Below are 19,010 nucleotides of genomic sequence, written 5' to 3'. Positions count from 1 at the left end.
TGTAACAGCTTCTCTGGGCAGTAGGGGGTCCCAGGCTTTTGCCTCCCTTCTGTTTTTAACAGGCTCAGGACAGACACTAGTGGGTAGTGAGAAGCTCCCAGCTGTTTGCAGCTCTGTCCTGCCTTGTTGTGAGCCCTTGTCCACTTTGTCTCTTTTTGCTTCCATGTCTGTTTAAAATACAAAGGCTGCTGAGATGAGGACTGGCTCTTGCTCTGTCTTTGACCCTGCCTGCCAAACCCAGGGGACTTGTTCCCCTCTGGCATCTCATAATGTATATGTAATACAAGTAATTGTTAGGAAATTTCTCTCTTGTCCCTCAGTCATCTACAATTTGGGATTCTCAGTGTACTGGGGACTGACTCCATCATCAGTGTGACAAAGTCTGACAGGTCTGTAGATAGTTTCAGGTTCTCTGTGCAGATAACACTGGTATTTTCAGTGAGGGTTTAGGTGCTGGAAACTTGACCTTGTCCCCCTTGTGGACACTGTTGAAAGGTCTCAGAAGAGTCTCAAATGAAAAATTCAGACAGAAGCCTGCAGTTCCAGAAGAGCATTGGAAATGATGGCTTGATGTCCATACGGCTTTCATCACCATGGGTTGTCTTTTTCCTTTCCAATAAGTGTCAGCACAGGGTTTGCACTGGTTTTGGTAGTACACGAGAATGCAAATGGACTGAGGGATGTCAGCCTTAACTTGCAGGTGTTGTGAGCTGTGTCCTCAGCTGTGGAGCTGTATGCATAATGCTTTCTGCCTGACATCAGTTTTCTTTTTGTCTTTTGCAGCACTTTTACAGGCAGTCATATCTGGTGATCTACTGAAGGTAGGTACAGAGCACTGAGTGTGCACTTACATTTTTTTTCTTGTCAGATATACTGTACATTTATTACACTTCTGCTCAAATCACAAATAGGCTGCTGTGGGAACTTCTGGCAAGTGCCATTTTACAGCCTTTCCAGGAAACCCTGAACACTAGGGGAACACATCATTCAGGTGAGGGGTGAAATTTGTGTGAATAGGATCTGGTGTTAGCCAGAGCCTTTTTGCCCAGGATTCAGAGCCCACTGCACAGAGCAATGTGCCAGTCACTAACAGGGAAATTGCTATATTGACAGTGTTGAACAGCAGGGTAGTTCTGACACAGCCTTACACAGGAAAGCATATTTTCCACCAGTGAGGCTGGTGGCCAAGACCCCAAGTGCTAGCTTGCTCAAAGTCTACCTAGGCAACCACCAGACCAGGTAGAGCAAACCTCATCTGGTGGTTTTATCACCTAATGGATGTCTCAAAGCATGTAGTGGCTTGGTGTAGTAAGTTTGGGAGGCAAAACCACTCATGCAAAATTTTTTGTGCCAATGACTGCAGTCCCACACCAGACAGCCATTCAGGCTGCCTGTCTCAGCAGCCAAGTCAGGATCTGAAAACATGCTCTTGAATTTGGATGAGGACTGTGATTAATGATTGCAATTTCATCTGTGAGAAGCCAGCTTGGAGCCATTTGTAAAAATGACAGTGCTGTTAGGCCAACTTTTTGCCTGCAGGTATTTTGCCTCCCTTCTATACCACTGCCTCAGCTCTTGTGGCTGCAGCATCTAGGGAGCAGTCCTTCAAGCAGTCATAAAAATATTGTCTCCTTTACACTTCTTGAAAATGTTTTGCCTGAGCTGGCTTTGATGGGGAAACTCCTTGTCCTTCTTCAGTGTACTGCATTATAAATGAGTCCTCACTGTAGCAATTCTCTCCTTTTTCTGCAGTGATCTGCAGAATCCCACCCCCCTTCCCCAAATTTTGCAGCATTTCTGAGACCTGTCTGGTTGCTGTTTTCTCTTATTCTTACCCCATGTATTGCTCCCTCTTTGGCCAGCCCTGAACAGGGGCACTGTGACAAGGGAGGTCCATGACAGCCACCTCATCTCCTTGTAGAATTTTGAATTGGAGTTTCCTGATTTAGTCAGAAAATATTTGACTCCTGTGCTGAGGAAAAATGTGAGTCTTCAGCAAAGAAGCCAGAACTTTTTATCAAGTGCATATATTTTAATATACCCCAACAGCGTTACCAGATGTGGTTTGCAAGCATTCGTAGCAAGCAATAAATCCTCACCAGTAGAGTAGCAATGTCTCATTGTTTAGGAAATACAGACTGTTCTCCTTAACACATTTAATTGTCAATACTTCTGGTTTCAGATGTTTTATATCAGGGCCTAAAAGCTGGCTTTAAATTAATGTTTTATTTTATTCTATTCTATTTTATACTAACTTACAATGAGAAGCAGTAAAGAACTTACTGACATATTTGTTTTTCTCTTCCTCCCATCTTATCCTTCTGTATGCTTTTTCTCTCTCTCTTTTTTTTTTTTTTTTTTAAATTTTGTTTTTTCCTTCTAGTTCATAGAATGTTGTAAAAAAGGAGCCAATTTGTTAATCCAAGGACCTGATCACTGCTCCTTATTGCACCATGCTGCCAAGACTGGGAATGGTGAGATTGTGAAATACATCCTGGAGCATGGTGAGTCCCAGGGGGCAGACCCACAGAGCTGTACCTCAGCCAAGTGTCACTCAGGCAAAACCACACAGTGCTGCTGCAGGTGGCCTCACTCATCTGTGGTGTCCCTCAGTGCAATGTCCACCTGCAGCCTGTGTGAGCAGGAGGCTGGGAATGGGGTAGCAATGAGAGTGATGGCTCCAGGCAAAGTGTGAAAAGAAGAATTAGAATCACTTTTGAGGAGGGTGGTGTTTCCATGTTTGCATCAGCTGTGAAGAGGCAGTGTGAAGCTTTAGTTAAAACCTCTGGCACAGGGATCCTCTGAATTGCTTTTCAATAAGAGCATATGTTGTAGAAAGCATCTAATCTTTATGAAAACATTTACAGTGACAAAGAGCCCATAGAACCATTGTTATTATTTCAGCATTTAATAACACACTGGTCAGGAATCTGCTTCCTTACATCTAGACAAATTAATCTAGTTTCCATTCCAGCCTTAGAGTATTATGTCTGTTAGATTCAAGACCACCCAACAGCAAAAACTTATGATGTCCATTTTGTATTTATGGACTGTGATCATGCTATTGCCCTTTTTCCCTTTTCTCTCTTCTTAGCTTTGTCAGTAGATTAGAGGCTATGCAGCAATTCTTTTTGTGTCTGAGGCAGTCACATTTAGGAGCTTCTGCCTGTTGGACCACTGTAACCTTGTTCCCTCACTGCTAGAGAGTGGCACAGTAAAATAGTCACTGCTCTGCACATAGAGCTGAAGTCACAGTTATCATCCTCCTTCACTGCAGGAAAAGTTTTCTAGTCTGAACTCTTCTCTGACCCCACTTCAAAATATCAATGGCTATTCTGGATGTCAAAATCAGCTACATTATTTCAGCAGCAGTGCAAGTGTGAACACAGAGACTGTCTCTGGTAATTAGAATAAGTGTTTGCTGTTGCTCCAAGGTATTGCACAAATTGTACAGAGAGAAGAAAAAAGCACAATGCCTAAGAAGGGAAGAAGCAACAATGCATCTCTTCACTCTTGACCCCTAAGTTAGGTATTAACATATAGGTGTCAGGTACTCTATAGGTACAAGTTCCTGTACTGTCAGCAGCAATCTGTGACTCAGTTAATTTGCTCTGGTGTGGCAGAGGCACTTTTGGTGGCAGATGGAAGTGAGGAGGGCATCCTTAATAGCAGCAGGCTTCTGCCATGACTAACTCAAAGGACATCTTAGTCAAGATAGTCATTGGAGAAAGTGATTCAGGAACAGTTACTTGTGCACTTTATTTATTTAGATAAACATAAATGTCTGATGTCATTGGCCCTTGGATGTCCAGGGCATTTGATTGGGTCTACAAGAACACACAAGGCTCAGAGGAGGCCTGACCTGCACTGACAACCAAAGCCCAAGCAAGCATCTCTCTCATTCCAAGTGCATCCCAAGGCTTTTGCATAGCTATATCAAACAGCACAAAATATCTGTGTGTGGACTACTGAACCATGCCCCAAAAATCTGACTGAGAGGGGCTGAATTGTTATTTTACTCCTTTATGTATAGATACCTACACATGGATAGGGCAGTGCAGCTCGCCTTGTATCCAAATAATGACTGGTTTTCTCACCAGTTCTAGCAAACCTTACCAGTGCTGACTGTACCTTCTATTTACTGCTCTGGATTGTTGCATTAGTCACAGTGCACACATGTGACACTGAATTCTGTAGACAGGCATAATTTTGCTTTATTTTCTTACTGCCCTTGGTCTCTTCTCACACTACACATGACCTGTGCAAATTCATCAATGCCTCTTTAGGATTTTTATTAGACACATAAAGTTTAGCTTAGTGACAGTCTGGCCCAGTTACTTTGATGAATATTTAAAGTGAGATAATTTAAACTGATAAGAATGTAAGCAGGGAATCCATGGGAATTTTGGAAGTAAATAGAGAAATGTGAGGGATTACGGACTGTTAGACAAAGACAAATCAGAAGGTTGAGCAAATGTCAGCTCAGTTCCTCTCTCCCTTCTTTATCCCCAAGGATGGCAGGAGGCTTTTGCAGCTTTCCAGACATATGTCCTCTGGGCTTCTCCAAATGCATTGTTTGTTTAACATTCTCTGGGGATCAGGGAGTGCATGGGACAATGCACAATCTAATAGAGGCCTCCTCTCTTCTCCCACCAAGCAATTAATGAAACTCATTTCTACTCTGGGCACTTCTCAGCCACAAACGAGCTCTCTTGCTGAATCATCATCATCATAATGCCCTTGTTTTTCTTTGCATTCTCTGGCATTTGGCATCTTCTCAGCATTAATTACTGTACATGACCTGATCCAATGCTACTAATATCTAAGGGTTTCCCTGTGTGGAGCTTCTTGTTTCTGACAATATCCACCCATAAAAATTTCATAAAAATGAGTCTTACTTCTGTTCTGGCAATTACCTCTGCCCAGTCAGACTTCCTCTGGAGTTTATCTGCTTCCCAATACATGGGGAATAGTGAATGATAATAGGAGTTCCTCTGTAAAACATCCTCAAGCACACAGCAAAGAAAGTCTATTATTAAGCACACAGGGAAAAAAATCTTCTGAATATCTCTAAAAAGCAACTGCAACAAAAGAAGACAAAACCCACTGCTCCAGGAACTATACCTTTCTAGTTTGAAAAACAGTGGGATGAATCCAATGCAGTACAGGAGTGGCACACATAGAACTAGAATTATAAAAGAAGGAAAATGGTGTAGTGGGGCTAAAGCTGTCCTTTATGGAGATGGCCTATTCCACAAACATGCAGGGCACATTTATATGAAAGGTTATTCTGTGCTCATGATCAGAATGATTTCAGATGTTAAGGGGAGGAAAATAACCTATCTTAAATTAGAAATAGCAGGGATGAGTCACACAGGGGGACTGCTGTGCAGTGCTGCCAGATAATTCACGGTGGCCCAGCACAAGGCTGGAATAGCAGCTGAAGCACCAGTGTAGTAGGTGTCAGGACAACAGCTGCTTGCCGCTGCAGGAAGAGCTGTGCTGGCTGCTGATCCAGCACAGTAAACAGTTTGTGTCTATCCCCTGTGCAGGAAGGGCAGATACATAGAGACGCAGACCTATCACTCACTCAAGATTTCCCACCTAAAACAGAAATGTTTCACTTTTAGTAGAAGGGTCAGCTTTAAAAACTTGTCTGTAGCTGAGGTAAGAAATGCTTAGCTGGAAACTGAGGGCCAAACTCAGTAGGTATCACAACCACAGCTTTTGAATGCTGCAGTCAGCAACTGCATTGCATCCTAATGCCTGTACATTAGAGAAGAGTTGACTGTCTACTTGTTTAACACAAGCAGAATTAAGGAAGGCTTAAGAACCTCTGTTAGCAAAGGGGCCTCCTAAACCATCTGTATTTGGTGTCAAACTTGGATTGTAGTCTTTATCTGGCAGCCGTGAAAATTTTTAATTTATAAACATTATACAAATAATTCCATTTGCCTTGTCTTTGTCTTCTCTAGACATTCAAAAGACGAGCAAGAGTTGTAAAGTTCATCTGTGGTATTTTGATTTTAAACAGAAGAGAGGAAAGATGTTTACAGTTGCCTAAGGAGGTTGTGGTGGGAACTTCTGCTGCAACAGACAGTATGTAGGACATCCCATCCTTAACATTTCTGTGTCCTCAAACCTCAGTGTCCTTGCTTCACTAGAAAGCATCCCCTGATTAAAAAAAAAGATGATGCTTTCATTAATCTTAGCACTGCAAAGTCCAGAGCTAAGAGACATAGTGAATCTGGATTTGCATCCTGGCCAGATTCAGAAGTTCCTTGGAAGGCTTTGGGAAAGGAAATTTTGCTGTGACAGAGATGGGTGTTGGGGACAAAGTTTAAATAGTCATCAGAAAGTAGCACTGAATGAGAGTGAGTTTGCATGACACTTGTTGGTATGTCTGGATTTGCAGTATGTTTCAGGGTAGTGGTCACTTGTGAGGGGATTGAGCAGAAAACAGTTTAGTTTTTCTGGAAGGCACAAGGTACAAGATACCCTGTTTTAATTTCAAGTGTACCAGATTTTAGGGTAATGTGGCTGACAGACATATAGGAAGGAATGCTCCCATAACCTGTCTAGCCTCTATATTACAGTGGAAATTCTGAGCTAAAAGACAGAAGCAAAAAAGACCACTGTTAATTTTCCCATCAGTAAAAAAAAAAAGTGTGTGGTGTTGGGGAAAGACTAGAAATAGTTCTGAATTTCCAGTTTACTGTTATTTTAAAAATATTCCTACTTTGAAAGTAAGGATGCATATCCAGTTTTGTCCCCCAGATAATAACCTCAATCAGGTTATTAAACCAAGAGGGTTTTGACAGATAAACAGAAATGTTGATGATGTCTGACATTACTATTTAGAGTAAATACCCTTCTTCCCTGGTTCTATGGAGGACTGACAGGACATGGGACTGGCAGGGGTTAACATCTGTGGGTCTCCTGTGGGTAGCTGTAACCACATCCATTGGAGAGGGCTAAGCTGTGGGCTCAGAGGCCTTTCAAGAATGTGTGGAGCTGTATATTTTGGAAATGCCTCTGAAATATGGTCACTTAAAGTGTTGGGGGTTTTTTTATTGCAGTGAGCTCAGTGAAGGAGCAGCTGCTTTTGAGTCTCCCTGCCTTCCCTCTCCCATACCCAGCCCAGGCTGCTTTGCCTTCTGAGAAACTGGAGAAGGGCCTTAGTGGAGAGAAAGAGGGCAAAAGGAGAGAAGGAAAAAAGTTAATAATTCTACACAGTCTATGGGCGATGTTGAGGAAAGAGAGTGATCTCAGCTGGGCTTCCCCTTGGTGCGTCATGCTTTTCAGCTCTTTTCAAGTGAATGTCTCCCCCCACCCCGTCCCCCGTCCCCATCCTGCCATTCTTCAGCCCCCCAGTCTCTTTTTCCCCTTTCTCTCTCTTTTTTTTTCCTCCCTCCACCTCTCCGCACATTTCTATCTTTTGTTTTTATTTCCCCCCCTGCTGTTTTCCTTGATAGAAATCTCACTCATGCATTTCCCTTCCGGATTTCTATTGGGTTATTTTGTCCTCTTTTCTCTCCGTGCCTTGGTCCCCTTTTCTTTCTGTGCCTCTTGTCCCAGAGTGAAACAGCCGCCTCCCTGCTGGGTCAGGATGACAGTGCCTTAGCTTTCCCAGTGCCAGCCCTTCCCACATCTGTGCAGCTTTTGTCCCCGGGCAGAGGGGGATTTGGAATGGTCGGTTGGCAGCGCCAGGGAGACTGATATAAAAATGAGGTCCAAAAAAGAGGGGAAAGGGAATTAGGAGGAGGGCGTGAGATGGTTTAAGAGAAGCACAAGTGAAAATGAAATAAAGAAGTAAAGGGCACCACTCAGGCTGTGAGTTGGGACATTGCAGCTTCAGGAACAGGCCAGAGAGAATGAAATTAAAGAATTCTGGTACCATGTTGTGCAGCTAATTATTAACCCCAGTACGGTTCAGATGGAGTCAGGACTCTCCCATGAAATGCTGAATTTGGGACAGTATCCAGGAGAGCACCCTTTGCACTCAGGGGAGCTGTACTTGTCATCTCCTCAGGGCTGTACTCACAGACTCAGCACTGAGCTCCTCTGTCCTAGCCCTGCTATTCCTTCCTGCTTCACACCAGCTTTCCTTTACCCTTGGCTTCTCTCCAGACCCACTCTGTCCCAGTTTTCTTCTCCCTCTGTGGTCACATTCTTCTGAATACTCTCTGTTTTACTACCTTTACTTACCTTTCAGCAGCTTCTTCAGCTTACCTGGGCAAGTACCTTTATGTCCCATAAAGCCAGACCTGTCACCCTGTTCCACCTTGGCCATACAACCTTCCTTGCTCCAGCCACGAGCAGAAATAATAGATGGCAGTGTCTTCTCTAACACATTGCAAACCATTCCTGCTTCCCTATCAGTGAGATGTGGCATTGCTGGAACCTATGGGCAATTACCTTTATTTTTGAAAGAACAAGATTTTCTCCTAGGAAATGTAAAGGACTCCTTTTCTTCATGTGTATTTCTTTATTTGTCCTTTTAGTTTCCCAGGCATTATCTTTTTTCCTCTCAACAAGAGGCTCTGCTTGTCCCCCTTTATCCTTCTTTGTGGTCCTGGGAGCTCAGGGGTAGTGACTGACTCTTCTTTTTGATAGTCAGGAGTGAACACACAACTGCCAAGTGTGGAGATGAGGATGTGTGGTGGTAGAGTCAGGCTTCATTAAATAATTGACCGTGGGTACTGAGTTTGGAGAGCTGTCATGGCAAGTGTGCAGTGGTACACAATGCCCTGTGCACTGAGTGCTAAGCACCACCCTTTCTCATGATGGCAGAAGATGAAATGAAGGAGCTGCCAGCAGCTCAGGAGCCCCAGTGATACTCCATGTGTACATTGTTCAAGCAGTGAGGTAAAGACAGGCTGCTCTGATCCATTTTGGCACGCCCTCAGAGTAAAAGGAACGTTGAGAGGTTGTGTGTAGGCCTTTGTAAGCAAGTAGTGTGAAATTCCTCAGTATCAGGTGAGATTTGCTGTAAGCTCTTGAGGACTCTTGAATTTCAAAGTCTCAGTGTGCTGGAGAGAAATACTCATGCGCAGGAAGGAAAAGTCTTGTAAAGTTTTCCTGTTTCCCTTGCTAACTGCCCTATACCATCTAACACTATACTCCAGAGCAGTGGAGAGCAGAATACTATGACAGACTGCAAAGGAAATGTTGTTTTTTCCAAGTGATATCCAGATTCTAGCCTCTCCATATCACTATAATTCAGCGATGGAATTTGCCTGTATAAATATCTGCCTGTAGTGAATATCAAGGACAAAAGGACATTAACCTAAATGTATTATTTTTTCCCCACTTAACAAAAATCTCTTCTGTTTTTCTTAATCTTACTTTCCTGATCATTACTAACCAGTAGAGTACAGGATTTGCATATCAATATAAAGACTGCTGGGAATATTCCACCCTGATCTACATTTTGTATAACACTATTAAATGGAACAGCACAGGGATGTCATTCAGGATGGAATTTGGCTAATTTCAACTTCCTAATGACATTTTCCCTCTAATACCAACAATGGATTTTAACTTGCAATATATCAGGGTTTCCAGTATATCAGCATTTTCAATGTACTGTACTTATGTGAACCACTTAATTGAGCAAGGTGAAGAGTGAGAAAATAAACTCCATGAATATTCATTCTCAGTATAATTTAGAGGCTGCTACTCCCTGTTGCTGACACTCCAGCAGCGACTGTGCATCCAGAATTTTATTAGTGCAAGGGCTTACACAAGCAAATATTACATTGAAGTTTGATATATTTTTGCAGGTTGAAATTTCACTTGGCTTCTTTTATATATTTTTACTGGGAATTTCTCCTAGTAGACATATTTTTTTAGTCATGCAGACAAATGTTTTATGACATACCTGACTATCTTTCTATCTTTTGCAGGTCCATCTGAATTGCTGGACATGACAGACAGTGAAACGTAAGTACAGTCTACTCTTTCCTTCATGTTATGTGTGTTAAACGAGCAGACTCTTGATTTTCAATGCAAACTGTTAAAAAGGAAAAAGCTGGTAAAATGGTACAACTCTTCAAAACCAACCAAAGAAATAAGGCCCGTAAAAACCACACATTGACCATGTCATATATGGCTTTCTTGCCTAAAACAAACATTCCTTGGATTTGCAGAGGATTTTCTCCCTATTGCTTCCCATGCTTCCTTAAAGCTTCTAGAGGAATAGAAGCCCTGCCTTGTGTTTTGATGTTGCTGGCCTCCAGCTACTAAGGGACCAACCTGAAGAGTAAATTCCAAAAGTCAGGAAATTACTTTTCTTGCTCTACACCTCTTTTTTTTACAGTCCTTTCTTGATTCATCCAGGGTGCTCTGTCTTAGCTCTCCTAAGTGGCCAGGACTTGTGGAGCTGAAGGTTTCCATCAAGCAGTTAAAACATCAATCAGCTCCCTTCTTATTAAAAAAAAACCCCAACCCCAAAAGATTACTTTCCTTTCCAATTCCCAATTTTTTACACCTTGTATAATCAAAGTTTCATGAAAGTATGTGAGGAAAGCATGAATAATCCTGGAATATATGTGTAATACATGTAAAATAAACCCAGTCTTTTTCCTAGGGATCAAGCCTACCATTTCTCATCTCACAGTGCTCTCCTCTGCTAACAGAGAACACCCTTTGCACAAGGTGCATGAATGAAGCCCAGAGGTGGCAGGGACTGGATGGACTGGTCCTTTTTATCCAGGGGTGTAGCACAACCACATCAAGCGTCAGTGAGCACAGTTATGAGGGCTTCCCTTTACAGAGGTTCCTTTACCTCTAATCCTTGGAAAGGGAAGGCTCAAGCTGTAACTGGCAGTATGAATTTGTCTTTTGGTCCTCAGAGGGAAATAGGATGGTATCCTATTCTGATACTAGCTCTGATGCAGCAAGGGCATATTGATTACAAGGTTGCCTCTTAATATTTCAGCATCCCCTGTCATAGATGGGGGCTGAGATTTCTTTATGCACTCTGTGTAGGTAGGTGCAAGATTTGTCCTGCTACATGTATTTCTTGTAATTTGTTATTTCACAGGTTATGTAATGGCCCTACTTGTTGGATGCTGGCATTAAGGACTCCTTTTCAACCCACTCAAAGCATACTTTCCTCTCTTCCTAGGCAAACCTAGATAGATTTCTTTACTCTCAGTAAGAGTAAGTCAGTTTCTGTCAGTTCTAGAATCCTGCCAGACTTAGCTCCAGTCTGAGTGAGAAGCTTTGCAACAAATGTGCTCCCACCGCGCAGTCTTCTCTTCTGGAAAGCTTGTATTTAATCTTCTCCAGTAGCTCAGCAGTCCAGTGGTGGAAAACACATGAGAGTTCTTGTTCTCATACATCCAAGAGAGCAGGGCATTAGAACTGGGGCATCAAGTGTACCAGTCATAGCTTTGATGGGTAGGATTTTTCTAGGATGGCTCCAAGAATGAGGTTGAGGAAAGAAATTGCAGGAAGAAGCAAACCCTGTTGCTGTTTCACCTGCTGTGAAATAAGAAGGTGGCTAGCTTGCCTTTGCAGCAGTTAGCAGAGCTGGTGGTTGGATGGGAACATGACATTCAGTCCTCTGAATACATAAAATCTGTCAATGTTTCTTTCCCATCCCATTCTTTGCTATTTGTGCATTGCAGGCTTTCCTTCTGAGTCAAAGGATATAGATGCTAAGGGAGAGAGTGCACAAGCCTACCTCTGCCAGCAAGAGGGAACCTGACAGAAATGCAGCATCCTGCTGTGTCCGTCCATGCTCTTCTCCTCATGCTTCCTAAATGTGCATTGCTGTGCTGTGTCTCACGGCTGCTTTCTGTGCTTTGGTCTAGGGGGGAGACAGCACTACACAAGGCAGCCTGCCAGCGCCACCGCGCCGTCTGCCAGCTCCTGGTGGATGCAGGAGCCTCTCTGAGAAAGACAGACTCCAAGGTAAGGCAGCTCCATCAGCCCCCACCAGCCCCTGTGCGGAGCGAGACCCTGCAGCATCCTCCCTGCTGCTTGCGTGGCTGAGGCTTCCTTGTGTGTGCTGAGGCTCACACAAGGAGCCCCAGCCTTGTGTGTTGCTCCTTTGAAGCAAGCTATTTTTATAGAGAAAACTGTATTGATTTAAACAAGCACAAGAGACTTCAGTTCAGACTTCAATGACCCAACATGGCTCATTGTCACCACAGTGAGAGCCTGGCCTCAAACTGTTCGGTGCAGTGGGTATGAATGAGACATCCCCATGGCACAGCAGTGTCCTCCTCCTGTGTGGTCAAAAGAGAGGCCTGTGGGCACGGAACACCTGCAGGAGCCTTGGTTTCTGATTGCACAGCATCTGTGGGGCTTGGTTATTGTGGCTGGCTTGCTTTGTGAGGATGGCTAACTGTTTACTTTTGCCTTGGCTTGCCCCTGTGCTCACTGATGTGACGCTAACCACAGCACTCTCTTGGTGTAAGCTTGACTGAGAAAGAAATCTGGGAAAAATGAAATCCAAGGAGTATTCTGTCATTACAACAATCTGATTGCTTAGGAACATGGTCCAGAAGCTGCCTCTCTGGAGTTTCTGAGCACAAGCACCCTGTGGCCAGCAGCTGAGAGTGAGCTGGTTTTCTACACTCCAGAGTCAGAAGTACCTTTGCTGCAGCTGGGCAATCAAAACCAATTTCTGCCTTCTTGGGCTCTATGAGGAAGCCTATAATCCAAAGAGAGGTCATCTATGATTCTATCATCTCTTGTTCAGATGGCAGAATTGCACATTGCAAAAAGCTTTCTGAAACAGATGAAATCCAGTCAAGTGCCTTCTTGTGGAATTTGCAGGCAACCCCGACAAGGAAAGGATGAGAATCTTGACTCCGTGTTTCAGAAGGCTGATTTGTTATCTTATAATATATATCATATTAAAAGAAAATGATATATTAAAACTATACTAAAAGAATAGAAGAAAGGATTTCATCAGGAGGCTTGCAAGGAAAAAGAATGGAATGATAATAAAATCTTTTGACTGACCAGAGAGTCTGAGACAGCTGGACTGTGATTGGCCATTAATTAAAAACAAACACATGAGACCAAGCAAAGATGCACCTGTTGCATTCCACAGCAGCAGATAGCCATTGTTTACATTTTGTTCCTGAGGCCTCTCAGCTTCTCAGGAGAAAAGCTTCTAATGAAAGGATTTTTCATAAAATATGTCTGCGACAGGCTTCTGACTTGTTAATTGTCTTCTGTCTAGAAATCATCTGTTGTTCTCAATGTGTTAGCACAAGAATTTCTCTTCATGTTTCTCATTACAGGGTAAGACCCCTCGTGACAGGGCTCAGCAAGCTGGTGATCCAGATCTGGCCTCCTACCTGGAGAGTCGACAAAACTATCAAATGGTTTCCCACGAGGACCTGGAGACAGCAGTCTGACGTCTGAAAATGTCCCAGAGGATCCCTGGAAATCTCGAGACTGCACCTGAGGCACTCGGGCCTCGTGTGAGGAAGAAACTGATGGAACCCACGTGTCTCTCACTCTTGAGGAAAATACCTGAGGACATGCCACCAGTTTCTAAGGGCTACTGAGTCTTGCTGGGAACAGTTATGTTCCATAAGTTAGCCCATGATGGATGAGGTGGGACACTCAAAGGTCTGTGGAATCCATAGGCTGTGAAAATTTACCTTTATTGCTTCCAGCAAGTAGCATGAACTTCTCCCATGTTCATCTGTATAATTTATTAAAAAAAAAAGAAAAAAAGGAAAGAGTAAAGAGGATGTGGGGGAACAAAATCCAAATGACTGGTACATTAAGCCACCCAAACAGGCTGTCCTCCATCCTTACAGTTTCCTGCATTGCTTTTATTCTCCTGTTCCCCTCACTTCTCATCAGTTAAATATTACCTGTTATCTCTGTGTTGTCTTCATAAATGGTCAGGCAGTAGCAAAATGTTTGAGGAGCTCTGGATGCCCTTAAGAAATATCCAGTGTTTTTACCAGCTACATTCCCTCCCCTGCCATCCTCTCAGAAGCTGTGTTGTCAGTACTCAGCCCCCACAGAGTTTTCTTGCTTTTGGAGGGGATGTTGCTTATTGCCTTGTTTCCCAGGGTTTGGGCACAGTCATATTTACAGCAGTGACAAAACCCAAGCTCATCATTGCTGGGCATGCTGGGTTATGGTATCCTCACAAGACAGGCGTTTGTATGGAAAGGAGCTCTATGGGATGTTCCATGCTGAATGGCAGAGCAGAAAGTCACCAGGAAGGTTTCTCATATCACTTTTATGTCTGTAACAGCTGACCCAGCTCTTCTCAGGTTTCAGGCCTGCCTACAAGTTGATAGGTTCTTCAGTTCTTTACTTCTGAAAAGATGGGTTTTACACTGGGGAGAGATTTGTGCAATGCTGATGGAATTCTGATGGACTCAGTGACAGACCCAGTCCCCTTTGCAGCGCAGCCATGGGGAGGAAGGAGACCTGGAACATCAGCAGCCAGCCTGGGCTCGCTGCTGCCAACAAACACATGGGCGCTGGCCTGGTCACATTGGGAATGGGAAAACCTTCTTTGGCTGAACCTCTAAACTATCTGATTCTTCAAGGGAGCCAAGTTTTGGGGGGTCTGTCCTTGGAGAAAGACAAGCAGCAGCTCTTTGCCTTGTTACCCACAATAGGTTTGAAATGTAAAGCTTAGCTGCTGTAAAGGCCAGCTGTGTCTTCTGTACTCATCTGTTCTCTGTCTTATAACCATAAAAAAAGAGAAAGCAAACAAATACACAGGCATAAATAAAATGTTTCATTGTTGGGTTTCCAATTGCTACAGATATCTCAGTTGATAATATAGCAGAGCTTCCACTTCTACTTTGTCAGACCAGTGCCCATGAAGATGCTCACGGCTGACTTTTGGCATAACTCTTGCAATACATTTTTGAATTTTGCTTTGTTATTCTATTTGAAAGATCCACAACTGTTTGTTTTCACATCCCTTGCTAGGGGTACCTCTCTGATAAATGATGATCATTGGGGTTACATACATTTGAAAACCATGAAAATAACTCAGGTCATTATCCAGATAAGTTTTTCTTCTTTGGTAGAAGTGGAGAAAATCAAATGAATGCAATTTTTTTTTAAGCACGAGTGATTGTTGTGGTAGGGAGGGGGGGAGCTGAATAATATATTTTAATTTTTTTTCCTGTTTTCAGAAGTTCATTTGATATGGGCAAAATATTTCTTTAGTATTTCTTCCTCTGGAAGGAAACTATATATATTTGTAATCTATAGATCAATGGCGACATGAAATGTATTTTGTCTTATTTTCTGTCTTTACCTTTCTCATTTAAAAAATAAAATATGAAAGCCAAATTACTTCCCTTGATAATTATCCAGGGGCTTGTGGAGAAAATAAGTATGTGTATATATTAGAACAGAATTTGGCAACTGTTAAAATAAAAACTCAGAATATAGTTTTGTTGTATGTGATATTTCTGCAAGGAAAGGTCCTCACACTGTGGTTTCATGGTAGGCCTTACAACATTTCCCAGCTGTGAGAAAATACATTAATGTAATATTTCTATATATTTGATGAAAGCAAGAATGATGTTATCATCACTTTAATATTTTGGTTTGCTTACTGGTCTGGGAAATGGAGGAATTTTCAATAGCACAGGAGCTTGGCTCTGTCCTGTGCTGAGGCCAAGCTGAGTATGGGCACTGAGCCTGGGAGAGCTCCCTGATCCTTTAGTCCCATGAAACAGGTGGAGCAGTAAAGGCTTGCTTTCATCACAGGTAGCCTCCAGAGGCCAGATGTGGGTTATGATAAGGGAGCTGCTTCTGGTCCCTCTGTCCTCAGTTGTCCCCTTGTCCCCAGGAGGTGCCTGCAGCTGTGGCTGGCTCTGGAGCAGCTGGTCAGGATGGGCAGATTTCCTGAGCAATTTTGTGCCATTTGGACTGCCCAGAGGAGCTCAGAGCACGCGAGAGAGCATGGCTTGCCTTTCTCACTGAAAGCTGGAGTACAGTGGTATGATCAGAGTGAGCTGTCGCGTCTCTGGAGAGCTGCCTGTGCTGTGTGCTCAGCGGGAGACAGCTACTGTGTGACAAAAACAGCCCCCAGCACTGGAGGTAGGGCAGGAATGGGCTGGATGTGGTGCCTGTGATGTCCAATGTGTCCTGAACCCTTGATGCACTAGGTACTGCTGATGTTTGGTATCTGCAGGTAACAGAGAAGCACATCTGTTGTTTTCCACAATGGCTCCTGTGTGGCAAGGAATATCAGAAGTTGGTTCACTGAGGGCAGTTTGGGACCAGGACTGTTCCTTACCCTTTTCAGGTGTGGTGGCATTACCAGAAGCAGCAGGCTCTGCAGTAAAGGTAACACATTTGTATTGAATCTCTGGAGCACTTGGGGTCTAGGTTAGTACAGTACAGCTGTGCCTGCACTGGGCAGGGCCCAAATTCCAGTGTGCAGCTGGGAGTCCACCAAAATTACATGTAAAACATTTCAATTTACTAAAGCATCTCTGTTCAGTGGCTGTGGCTGTTAATGTGTGTATATTACTATATATATGTATATTTATAAACATCTGTATGCATGTATATAGGTGCACACATACACATGCAAACAACTTGAAATTGTGTCATTTGAATAACAAAGTCCCTAGGGATGCTCAGCTACTGAGATTGCTAGACTGACAAAATGTCATTTTCCATTTTAATTTGTTAATAAAGGGAACCTTTTTCACTAGGACTGAGGAGCTCCCAAATCGTTCTGTTGTACTGGTTTTACCATCTCATTTTGGAGCTAAATGGAGGGCAAGAAAGTATTTATAATATTGATAAAATAAACCTAATTTTGTAATTTAATACCATCAATTACTCTTATTATTTCATGTTTCAATGCTAGAGGTACCTTATTTGTGTTATTCAAGGCATGATGATGTCATACATTTTTTACTTATTATAGCATAGAAAGGCAATGGGCAGGGACACCTTGCAGTAGACCAGGCTGCTCAGAGCTCCATCTAAACTGACCTTGAACACTTCCAGGGATGGGGTCAACCACAACTTCTCTGGGCATCCCTCAATACTGTGAGATGTGAGGCTGAGTTTTTGCTTATGTAAAACAGGGATTCAAGGCAAATTTTGCCTGTTACAAAACTGGTCTCAGACTCCAGTGGATCTTTCACCATTTCATGTGGTGTCTTGCTTATCTGTGTTTTAGCACTTTAATTGTCTGTAGGTGTTTTTACTGAAAACCAAGGTGTTTTCACTCTTGTTTTTCCCCAGCAGCAGTAGAATTGCTCAGTCCCAGCTCATGGTGCTGTAGCCTGGATTCAGTCTACATGAGATGTCCCCTGCTCCATGAGGACTGTCACACAGACGGACCAGAGACAAAGAAAATAGTACAAAATTGATGTTTTGTTGCCACTGATGATCTCAGGTGTATTTGCTGAGCTGGTACCATTGTGTAAGAATAGATGGGGCACATGGTTTTTCTGGTGATGTGGCTGTGGGAGGTTTGTTTCACTAATATTTCATGGCTCTTTGGCTCATTTCTGTCTTTGTCTTTGCTGTGAAACATATGGTAGTGAAATTTTCTAACACAAATTCATCTAGAAGGTGGCTATTTCCCTTTCACACATCCCAGATGCCTTCTGTGGGACATGCTTGTGTGTTGACCCTTCCAGGATGACAAAAGTATGATGTGATCTGTCTCTGGGGTATGAAATGGGCAAGATACATTGGTAGCCTCAAGTTTTCTGGGAGTTGAATAGTACTCAAGAAATGTATGGGCACGCTGGAAATTTGAATGCCTTGAAAAAACTCCAAGGAAAATCTGTCCTTGTACACTGTGTACTACAAGAAAAATCCAGTTCCTTGTGCTGATCCATTTGAGGTGTCATTTTCCTTTCCCTGCTTTTTGCTTCTTTTGCACCAAACTAACGTCTATAGAGAAGTATTTTATAAGACTTGTTTTAAAGATTGCTAAAAGTAATAGTTTTGACCTCCATTTTACCTAATATTTTCCATTCATAAAATAATGTTTCCTCTTATTTTCCTCAGTGAATCTGAGTCAAAATTACGCTGGGTTTTTAACTTCCTAATTAGTCTAAAGCATCAAATGTATCTTTGGACATTTCAGCTGTCCTGGAAACAGCTTATATTCCTGTGCCTTTCTGGATGCATGTGAAGCTATAGGAAACAGTATTAGAGTGCTCATTGTGGTACTCATCATCTCATTTTCCTTTCTTAACAACTATTTTTTTTTTTAGCAGTCTTAAATTCCATGATCTGCCTGCCAAAATCTGCTGATTGCAACAGCAACTCAGTGATGTGCTGCCCCCTACTCCGGGTGGCCATGGCAAGTGACCATGGCTGCTTTTAGTGCAGGTTCTGCCATGGCTTTGGACTTCTCTGGAGGGAGATCTCCTGCAGGTACCAGAGCTCAGGGCTTTCCCCTCCCTGGCTGTTCCCAGCACTGCTGCCCGTGGTGGTGCCCACAGAGGGTGATGTTCTCCCATCCCCTATAAATGTGCACTGCAGCAACACCCCCTACCTTGGCCAAGGAATTTCCTGGAGCCATTTGTGCAAAAGGGGAAAATTCCTTCCCTGGGGCCCTGATCACACCAGTAAATTCATTACATTTGACTTCAGTGATTAGGCAGGCTTGGAGCTGAATAACCTTACTGTATTCAGCCATCAGAGTGCATCTTGTCTCCTGCCTAATTTATAAGGTGCCACATTCCAGTCTCAGCTGCAGTTTCTTGTTTCCCTGACTGATTTAAAAAAAAAAAACAACAACAACAAAAAAAAAACCCAAACCAAGAGACAAAAAACCTATCTGTCCTTTGCAGTACACGTGTATCTAGTTACCCAGAGAGTGGGGAAGGCAGGAAGATCATTTAAAAATCTCCTCATTCTGATGTAGCACATCATGACTTCCAAAATCTGAGCAAAGAGAAGCCTTGCAACAAAAGCATTTGTTTCAATATTAACACATCTATATTTCAGGAAATAATTTGATGCTAAACCCTGTTAAAACAGTCAGCTTATGCTCTTAGATCTCCTATGTG

The 19,010-nt window shown here is 43.0% G+C and overlaps 1 protein-coding gene across 7 annotated transcripts in view; it reads left to right on the top strand.

Annotated features, from left to right (window-relative positions):
• DGKI (diacylglycerol kinase iota) overlaps nt 1–16,800 on the top strand; it is a 202,143-nt gene extending 185,343 nt beyond the window's left edge. For all 7 annotated transcript variants that reach the window (XM_063154098.1, XM_063154105.1, XM_063154104.1 and 4 more), the window contains 5 exons: nt 784–821; nt 2,384–2,504; nt 9,909–9,945; nt 11,823–11,922; nt 13,266–16,800. In XM_063154098.1, the coding sequence (XP_063010168.1) occupies nt 784–821; nt 2,384–2,504; nt 9,909–9,945; nt 11,823–11,922; nt 13,266–13,382 (413 nt within the window). In that variant the 3' untranslated portion in view covers nt 13,383–16,800. The remainder of the gene's footprint in view (nt 1–783; nt 822–2,383; nt 2,505–9,908; nt 9,946–11,822; nt 11,923–13,265) is intronic.
• The last annotated feature ends 2,210 nt before the right edge of the window (nt 16,801–19,010 follow it).

This window comes from Melospiza melodia, chromosome 4 (genome assembly GCF_035770615.1).
Source record: "Melospiza melodia melodia isolate bMelMel2 chromosome 4, bMelMel2.pri, whole genome shotgun sequence".
Classification (NCBI taxonomy): Eukaryota; Metazoa; Chordata; class Aves; order Passeriformes; family Passerellidae; genus Melospiza; species Melospiza melodia.
Note: the sequence above shows the minus strand (reverse complement) of the source record. Positions and strands in the feature narration are given on the sequence as shown.